Source organism: Notothenia coriiceps, unplaced genomic scaffold, assembly GCF_000735185.1.
Source record: "Notothenia coriiceps isolate Sejong01 unplaced genomic scaffold, NC01 NC01_scaffold00027009, whole genome shotgun sequence".
Classification (NCBI taxonomy): Eukaryota; Metazoa; Chordata; class Actinopteri; order Perciformes; family Nototheniidae; genus Notothenia; species Notothenia coriiceps.
The window spans coordinates 32917-43109 of NW_011359710.1; the positions used below are offsets into that span (position 1 = coordinate 32917).

Genomic DNA, 10193 nt, shown 5'->3' on the forward strand with positions numbered 1-10193 from the left:
ACCGTATGCGTCCTCTTGGGGCCGGGTTCTAAGCCAAACTATCTCCGGTCACAGAGATCTGCTATTTTAAAGTAAAGTCAACACATATCGACCCTAATATAGTCTATATTAAGAACGAGAAAAGTCTTAACATATATATCCTTTTTTGTAAACATATGACAAATGTGTGAGGGTGATGACGTCAGAGCATCGTCCTATGTGCCAGGGCTTAGCCCCGGACAGCCCCAGCCCAATTTAACCCCTGGGTATTTGTGAGGGAGCTCCTATATGGCATTACCCCGCTGAAGCTCACCAAAGTTTAATATATTTCATAGTTCAAAGTTTTGTCAATTGTTTTGTTTATTGGTCAAATACTGGTTTCTAATGGTTTCTGAGGAGTTTTACTGCAATGAAAGAGCACAGAGTACAGAAGCAACAAAGCAGCATACTGCATTAAACCTGACCTTCACAGAGAGGTTGAAGTTCATGTGGAGAGGAGGCTTCAGTAGTCTGTCTGCACTCTGTTTAGTTGTGCTATCTTACAATCAATATAGTAAATGTGAGGTAAAGTGTGTCGCCAATGTAACCGGTTAGAACTCAAAGTTGCGATGAGGTCTTAAAATGTATGGAAAGGGTCTTAAAAAAGGTCTTAAAAGGTATTAAATTTGACTTCAGGATTCCTGCATATACCCTGATACATATTGGGTCATATAAACGATGCCAGCTCAGTGTGTTACTCAGTGTTTCCTATAACATTTCTAAAGCAGTGATGCTTAAAATGCAGACAATAATAAATAACTTGTTTTCTGTGTTAGCAGACACACACAGAGCAAAGGAGAGAGAAGATAACGTTGCCTATAATTGTTGTTTAGCATGCAGTGAGTTAACCCACTCGTCATAGTTTAGCTTTAATCAATATATCAACATATCAAAGCTAATGACATGCCTGATCAAGGACTTTGTACCAATGCCTGTTGGAGGTGACATGGAGGGTGTGCTGACCATCAATTAATCACATTTTCTTTATATAGCCCAATACCACAAATAACACGTTTGTCTCTGTGCCTTCACAGGCTGTACAGCATAAAACACCTTCTGTCTTTAGACCCTCACACTGGAAAAGGTCTCAACATGTCTCTATGCTTTAATGTTCAAAAAGCTCTTTATTTTTCTCATTCTGCCTGTGATGCAGCACCTCTTTTCACCCTCTGTCTGAAACCAGAGCCCAGTCTGCTTGGATAGCAGGCTGGTTCTGTTGTGATTGGTCAACCGCTTAGAGATGCCCCGCCCCTTAGCCTCGGACAATATGTTCCTTCTGGAGGGAACTTTGTGATTTTAGCCTTTGCAAACCATTTACATGCACAAAAACCTATAGCGCACTACAGCAAAGGTACAACTCTAAAAGCAGAAAAGGACCCCTTTAATAAAGTATATATATATTATACTATCATTTTGCCTCGGGTGAAATGTAACTCAGAAATCAATAAAGAGTAGAATGTTTTAATCGGAATATTTAACCGCCCCATGGTCTAAACTGAGGTGTCTGTCCCTCTCTCTTTTTTCCTCTTCAGTGGTATGCCAGTCCGGACTACAACCTGTTCGGTCCGTACACAGAGCGCCGTAAGCTCCACCCCGACCAGCCCCTTTACATCCTGCACCCCAGCTACGTGTGGCAGCTGTGGGATGTGATTCAGGGCAACACTCAGGAGAACATCCAGCCCAACCCTCCCTCGTCCGGCTTCATAGGTGAGTGCACATACGTACAAGCATGCACACGGGCGGTATGCATGTTGTGTACATGTTTTCTCCTGTCGTTACCTCTTATCATCCAATTTCCTATTTCTTTGCCTGCGCCAAGAACAGATATAGATGCAAACAGACACACGCACACACATGCTAAGAAATTATGAAATGTTTTATCTTCAGCATGCAGCGTGGCTATGCAACGCACTACAAAGTGGGACATCCGAGCAGAGGGGTGGGGAGATACGACCACTGTGAGCTCATCTTAGAAACTCTCCAGCATGTCAATTTCCAGTTCATGTCTCTTCAACTATCATTTCCGACATTTAATATGCTTTCTCCCTCACATAGCCCTATACAGTCTATCGACGGCGGCATATATACGAGGCATTTGTTTACCCAAAGAGCGACACACCATTATTCTTGTGCGTGGTCTGCAGTATCGAGTGACGATTTCAGATACATGTTGAATGAGCTTGTCACAAATGATTTGTCATTGCCTTGGAAGTATATATAAAATTGATTTGATTTAGTAGCAAGAGACATGAACACTAGATCTGATTGGTTTTTGACGAAGAACCTCTGTGATTTAGATAGCGTTCAGACATAAAACAACATGTGAGTCATGTTTGCAGCTCTGTGAGGCTGTTGCAAACACTCATATCATTATAGCTGGATGCTCACAATGATTATGTTTCCAGTTTCTTAGTTTATCATGTCAGCATGCTTGCGTATGCTCAGATAGTATTATCTTTTCTTTGGGTAAACAGAAACACATTGGTAACACATCACTGACATAATTACTTTTTTTTTAATTATGGCATTGTTGCACACAGTTACTTCTTTTATCTTACAGTAGTAAAGTAATCGTAAATATATTATCAACCACTTGGTGCTGTGTTTGCGTCCACCTGGTGAATGTGTACAATTCTCTTTCCTTTATCTCTTTGAACACGTACTGTAAGGGAAGTTTCTGGCTCTCTCGCTGCTAAATGCGCCGCATCATTCACCAGCACGTCAATACCTGTGTCTGCTGCTTTGTGTACAGTTGCTGCTTAGAGCATCGTTGAGTGCTGCCTGCTGCAGACGAAAGACACACTATAAAAGCGGAAAGAATGAATGACAGCTAAACGATGAGCTGAAACCAAGTCAGATGGTTCAGAAATGTTATGTTGGGGGAAAAAGCAACATTACATTGTATCTCAAAGTAAAACCAAAGATATGGTGTACCCCAGGGAACCATATTTGGGCCCCTCCTCTTCATGGTGCATATCAATGATTTTGGGTTTTACTCTTGCACTCTTCAGAGTATTCTTTTTCTGATGATATCATTTTGTTCTTATCTCACATGGATCAGCAAAGTAACCTAGATAAGAAACTAGTGGGAGTGTATACATTTTTAAAAGTCATAAAATTCTTCTTTTATCTTCCTTTTAGAAATGAAAAGAATGTTGAACATGTTTTCAAAGTTTCTAAGGGTCATGTAGATTTACTGTTGGCAAACTTCAAGCTTTTTCTTCAAGTAACTTTGATAGAAGAAAGTGTTATGTATGATAACATTCTTCAAGTAAACGCACCGACTGACATTCTTTTTTAGAGCTACAGTCTTCTGAGGGTTACCAAATACACTTGCTTCTTTTGAAAGTTTTTTTAAAGTGAAAGATGTTGTTTTTTCTCAATGATTTTCTGACCTTGTTCCAAAGCACTTAAACAAGGGTAAAAAACATTCACTTTAATGGTCCTGCTTTAGTGTGGCCTACAGTTATGGAATGAGTCTGGCAGCAAAATGTAATTTTTTGTGTCTGTTTCAAAACCACTTTGAGGCAGCATCTTAAATATATCTCTTCCCCCGAAATGAATAGAAATTGTAATTCAAACTTTCTATATGTGTCTATCTACTGTATCCTACCAATTTAATGTTTGGACTAACGGAATAATCGGGATCAGTTATTTGTTTGGGTTGTATTTTGGCTCTTCTGTGAATCTTTCGAATTTCAATGTTTTAGTATACTACCTACTTTGTGACTTGGCCCATATTCTCAAGCTTCAAGATGGATGATCCTATTTTAAATATGTTAATTATACACAGAAACTATAGCCAAAGCTCTCAAAAGCTTGGTAAAGTTGGGGTAAGCTCAAGATTAGTTGATTGTACTCTATAGGTTTCCCTTGACATTGTCCTTTGATATGTTACCATAAAAATATGAATCACAGTATCTTTGAAAAAGCCGGATTTTATATGAACAACATTACTTTTTCTGATACTCACCTTCAATGTTATCCTTGCTTAAGGCTCACATTTGATATTGGACAGGAAAAACTTGTTTTAAAATGGACTTCCTCACAAAAATGTATTTATTATTGACAACACACCATTAGGTTATCAGAATCTTCAGATCATGAGTCTTTCAGGCATTGCATAAGTGATAACGCCTCAAAACAGAATACAGAACAGAACTATCAAACAACAATTGACAACACAAACTGATTTCACACAGTTTAACCACCGAGGAGACACGGTTCACACTTTGATCCGTTGAAACAGTTGTGCCGTTTGCCGCTGTTTTGTTTTCCTGATTGAAGTAAAATATTGCAGGAAGTCAATGATTAGATGGTTTGAGTGAGAGGCAGCAGGTCTTAAAATTGAAAAGTCAAGGTGAAATTTAAATCCTTGCATCTTTTATTAATGAGAATGAAATGCTAAATGTTCCTTGCTAGAATCTTTTAGTTTCTTCCTTTGTTTTTTATATGTAAAGCTGCACAGATTATACTGTTTTCTACTGAGCAGTTGACTGACGTAAAACACAAGCACAATCCCTCATTATTGTTAACTATTTGAGTCCGTCTTGGCTAGAAATAAACATCTTCTCAATAGTAATTACTCTGGTTTCTATGACGTCAATCACTGAGTCACAAATTAAGTCTTTATTCCAAACACTCATTTGGCAGAAGTATTGTACAAAGCGGCTCAAACTAAGTGCATTCATTTTTCAAAGCTAGATTTATTTTCTGAGACGTTACAGCAAAGTATAGTGAAAATGGGGAATCGATTATTCCTACTACAATGCCATGGCTATGTGTTAAATGGAGATTGCTTTGTAATCGTTTTGTCTCTTCGAAGTAATACAGTCATTATGGTAACCTCTATGGAGGAAGGAGAGACACTGGAATCTGTCAGAAGCCATGATAGCATTTGTCTTCTTTCAACATAAATCTACCAAAACACATTTTCCCGACTGTCGTGTCACATTAAAATGTAGGTTTTTAATACATTTACACAGATTTGCTTTCGATGACAATATGCTTATTTTTCTTATAAAAAATAAATCTTGTGTATATTCTATAATAAGTGAATAATGCAGACTTTTCACCATGAAAACCAGACAAAGTTGTACACAATTTTATAAACACTGGTATGTTATGAATGAATTGTTGTCAGGGTTTTAATCATGTAAACAGTTTTTTATGAGCATAACAGAGAAGACAGAGAGCTGTGGCACGTTGAAGCTGTTAATACTTAGCGAGTCCATTGACAGCATTGTTGCACATCAGAGCATAACATGTCACGTTTAGAAAATTGCATTTCGTTTAACGTTTTTTTTTATAAATGTTTTCCGACCATTTTCACAAGAAGCTCCAGCTTCTTCTTTTTTTAAAGTACAGCAGCACAATGGTTTTCTTCCACAGCAATATTTATTATGATAATTAAAACAATAAAATACAATAAAGTGACTTTCTGTCCCTTACATTCCCTGAGGGTTACCATCGAAACAAATTATATTAGCTTCTAGATGGGCTTAAATCACATTTTCTGTATCAAATGTGCCTGGTATCCGTTTCACCCGGGGCCATTAACTTCTTCCCTTCTTCCCCTACTTCCCTGACATTGGATCCTGCAATAAAAACGTCAACATGCATTACATCACAGCTAATGGCGTCCTTTTGGCAAACCTTGACTCTAAGTTATCGCAGTGTATCTCTGCCTGGACCCTCCTGATGTGGGACACTAAAAGCAGGTGAAATAGGAGCCATTTGGCAACTATATCCAGATCCTTTTGCTTCCCTTCCTTTAAAGAGGCCCTATTATGTTTGTTAGGGTTTTCCCTTTCCTATAGTGTGTGCAGTAGGTTTAAGTGCATGTAAACGGTTAGCAAAGGCTAAAATCCCAACATTTCTCTCCCACATGCTCCCCCCCCCCGCCCTGAAACGCCTCCATTGGACTCCCTTATTTACCTCCCTAACATAAGGCGCTTTCACACCGCAGTACTTTTCCCACAAAGGTTCATCAGAACTTAGTTCATGAGAACTATTTAGTTCTCATGAACTAAGTACAGATCGCTTTCACACCGGAATAAGTTCCTGGGGAAGGATTAGGTAAATGAAGCCGCTGACGTCACTTCTTCTTCTGCTTTGGGTTTACTGGCAGGCCGCAAACAACTTCACGGCGTATACTGCCACCCGAAGTCCCCGGCCTGAAGTCCCCGGAGTTGGGGACTGGCTTCAGTAGAAGCTGCTGGGACTCCCAGCAGCTTCTACTGAAGCCTTCAGAGTAAACGGCCAGAACGCCGACACCTCCTCATCTCCACCGCTCCCATCTTTTCTTTTGTGTTGCCATAAGTTAGTCTCTCTGCGTTTGTGCACATTATTATGCTAATAATGCTAATGCCAGGATAATAAAATGGCGGCTTCACACAACTTTTTTGGAGTTTTACGGGGCGTGGTTTGCAATCCGCCCAGCCAATCAGACGAAAGTCCCTGCTCTTTAGCAGCGACGGAAAAGGGGGTAAAAAGGTTCTCGTTAACTAATTTTAGTTCCGGATTTTTTTGGTGTAAACGCGACTTTTCGGAACTATATCGGAACTGAAGTGGGAAAAGTACTGCGGTGTGAACGCGCCTATAGTGACGACACTCTGTAACACTTGCGCTTCTATCGGCTATTGGCTCCAACACATTTGACGTGATAGGCTAAGGGGCGGGAAATCACTAAGCGGTTGACCAATCACAACAGAGCCGGCCAGTTAACCAATCGGAGCAGAATGGGCTCTGGTTTCAGACAGAGGGTGAAAAGAGGTGATGCAGCACCATGAGAAAAATAAAGAGCTTTTTGAACATTAAAGTACAAAAGCTCAATGATTGAAACCTCCTCTCTTTGTCAAACCTTTTACTCAGTGAGTGAGACTACAGGTGTGACCTAAGCTGTCAGTCCTGTGTCATAATACAGGTGGAAATAACAGTTTGCACTATGCGTTATCAATTTAGAATTGCATGCAAGTAACATGCAACAAAATCATGCCATGACACAAAACCACTACAGCAAGAGAGGAATCCCTATAGCAGAAATAAAAACTGATGCAGATTGCACCAGATTGCACCATGCAGATTAAAATCATACGTTTTAGTATATACAGGTTGACACTTAAATGTAAGATCTTTGTGCGAGAGACAAGCTGGAGTAAAGAGGAAGAAAAGATGTTTGATAATGAATACATCAATCCATTTAAGACATTGAAGAAGCACAACTCTAGCCAGCACAATGACTAACAGACTGCACAGCAACAGAGAATAGGCACTAGGTTTTTGTTCTGGCTGAGGGGAGAAGAAATAAAACATAAAGTATATTTTGGAAGTTATTTTTATTTATTATTTGAAATGGTTACGTTTTTAGTTGACTTCATTGTAAGACTATTATTCTAAAATGATTTTATCCTCAATGTAATTGTGCTCTTGCGTTAATAATAATCTATATGGCCTGAAGTAGGATCCAAATCCAGTCATGCACAATACTTTGAAATACAATACTGTGCATTTTTGGGAATATTCGGGCCTGTTTCAACAAAGCAAGAACAATAAAGACTTTGTTTTTCAGAGTTTGTTGGAGAGTGCCCTGATTATAACCTTTCAAACACTTGTTGGGATACATTTGAAGCTCACACACTGTGAGTAAAGTCAGCAAACACCATGCAAGATAGTCATCAATGTTTAGGAATGAGATGTTCACCAATCTCTTGAAGGTGTTGATGTTGAAGTGGTCGCATAGCTTTGTGTCTTCAGTGTATTTAATACTTTTTGTGTTTTTTTACAAAACTCATGGACAAACACAAACTCACACGTAAAGTACATTTACTTTCTCGATGAATCATGCTTCGGTTCACATTCCCTGGCAGTTCACGTCTCAAGTGTGGCTTATCAAGCTTAGTCCTTTCTGTTTCATCATGTCTGTCTGCTTTCTGGTCCCTTTGTGACCTCGGGGGTGCAGGCCACCGTGTTGCTGTACACTCTGCGGTTCAGCTGCATCACCGTGGTCTTCGAGGGCATCGACGTGTTGCCCTGATCCGCAGGCCGGCGATTGCAGTGAAACAGAGACAGGAAACACCTGTAGAACTGAGATGGAAAGACGGGAGAATGTGAACGCAACTCACCAGCACAACATGAGTGTTCTCTGCTATCACTAACTATGGGTTGACTTAGGGCTAGGGCTGCTCAATTAATCTTATTTTAATCGCGATTACGATTATGGCTTGCAACGATTACGAAAACAACGTAATCGAAATAAAACGATTATTTTTTTATTATTATTATGACTTTTTTTCTTTCTTTTTTTAAAAATAATTTACCCTGAACTTTAAGTATAATTCAACTGAAAAACCCACCAAAAAAATCAAAAGAATAAATAAATAATCGTTTAATTTCGATGATGTTGTTTTCATAATCGTTGCAAGCCAAAATCGTAATTGCGTTCAAAATACGATTTAATTGAGCAGCCCTAGGTTGACCTTGGTTTGTTTCATGCTTTGAGAGACTCTAGAGTTCGATTGGGCAGAAATCATGCCTAAGTGCACTCTCATGTCCCCACTGTCAATAAGTACAGCCACTTGAGAGGAGAGGATGGCGCAGACTTGGTGTCAGAGGTGTTCTTGTTACTTTGACCTTCGTTCTTCACAGTTTGAAAGGTCTGTCAGTTCTGTGTTTTCTGAGTACTGCTAGGGAGTGAGTTATCGCGGGTGCATTTTGAAATGCGATGGCTGTTACTTTGCCACTTTTGTCCTGATTCTGATGGCTTAGCTGCAGGTGCAATTGTGTAAATCAAGGTAAAGTGAAAAGACATTTGAAATGGTTCATTTATGAGCAAAATGTACTCGTGTAATTTCACTGAAAACTGTTTGTAGGGCTGCGTTTCAAAGGCTTATTAGATTTACTGGAAAAACTGCCTCTTCTGTGAATTTATTGACATCGATTAGCATGTTGATTTATTGTGAGAAAATAGGAGGGAAAACAACACAGGGCCATCTTGCTTTCAAACAGGCTGTAGAGAAACGGCTATTTGTCCACAAGATGCTTATAGATTCTGTAGGGAGGCTCCCGCTCGTAGTGATGTGTTGGGATTGTGATCATGCTGGAGAGCAACAATGGAGAAGGAGCAGAGTTGCGAGCAGAATACCAATCATCAGCGAGGGAAGTGATAAACAGAGATCAGCAGTAGTGTTCTAAAGCAAGGTGGTGTGAAAAACTACAAAGGATAGCAAAAAAGAATATGTGAGCTCTGTGTGTTGGCAGCGTGCCACATTGTATGGCACTACCATGCTGAGGCAGGCGAACGCTTCATTCATTATGCATTCAGTTCTATTTTTATCTTTATCTTAAGGAAGGTTTTGCTGAGCATGCATGCGCAGCCCAACTCCACATTTGCACTTACAGTATAATCACATTTGCACATTTGAACTGCCCGGTGAAACAGATTCTGACACGACCGTGTGCAGCGGAGACTTTATGAAGAAGGCTTGTCTCAAAGGAAAACACCTAGCAGATGCTGAGGAAGGCTAATACATTTTTTTTTACACTCCTTTTTAATCACATTTGCATTTTAGTGTTGATGCACTTTCATGCTAGGCTATATCTGTACTGGGAGGGCAGCTACATGAACTGTAAACTGGACATATGGGTACATTGGAAAGGCCAGTTAGGACAGAAGTTGAAACTGAAGGCAGGAGGTGTTTGAGTTCATGGCGAAGTGATGACAAAAAGACAGCAGGACTCCATGTCAATATAAACCCGAGTGGTGTCAAGAGAAAATGTACGATCTGGGTTGATATCTTGAAAACAAGCCACTCATCACCTAAGGGGTGGCAGGAATATTTTTGGGAAATATGTTTTTATCTTTTCTCATAGATAAGTGACACTAGTTTCATTTCTGTCCAGTGAAAACAACAATAGAGGCGTCAACCAATTATCTGATTTTAGTATAAAGACTGGAAACGGGGAGGAAGAGTTGTCACCCTATTAATGAACGTCACCGTTTGAAAAAAGTCCAATCCCTATCCCTACGTTGAACTGACGCCTGTTGTTTTTACACAGCTTTTTGTCAGGATAAAAACAAAATGTGTGAGCTTGTGAGGTGCTGGCAGGTGGATGTGTGTACCTTTTGACAGCCAGGCTAACGGTTCCCATCTGCTTTCAGTCTTTATGCTAAGTTA

General features: G+C 39.8%; 1 protein-coding gene across 1 annotated transcript in view; it reads right to left on the reverse strand.

Moving 5' to 3' along the window:
• Positions 1-6763: 6763 nt before the first annotated feature.
• Positions 6764-10193, reverse strand: part of LOC104957422 (pinopsin-like) — a gene marked incomplete at its 5' end in the record, with an annotated part of 15601 nt that continues 12171 nt past the window's right edge. The window contains one exon of the mRNA XM_010785052.1: positions 6764-8103. Coding sequence (XP_010783354.1) covers positions 7933-8103 — 171 coding nt within the window. The remainder of the gene's footprint in view (positions 8104-10193) is intronic.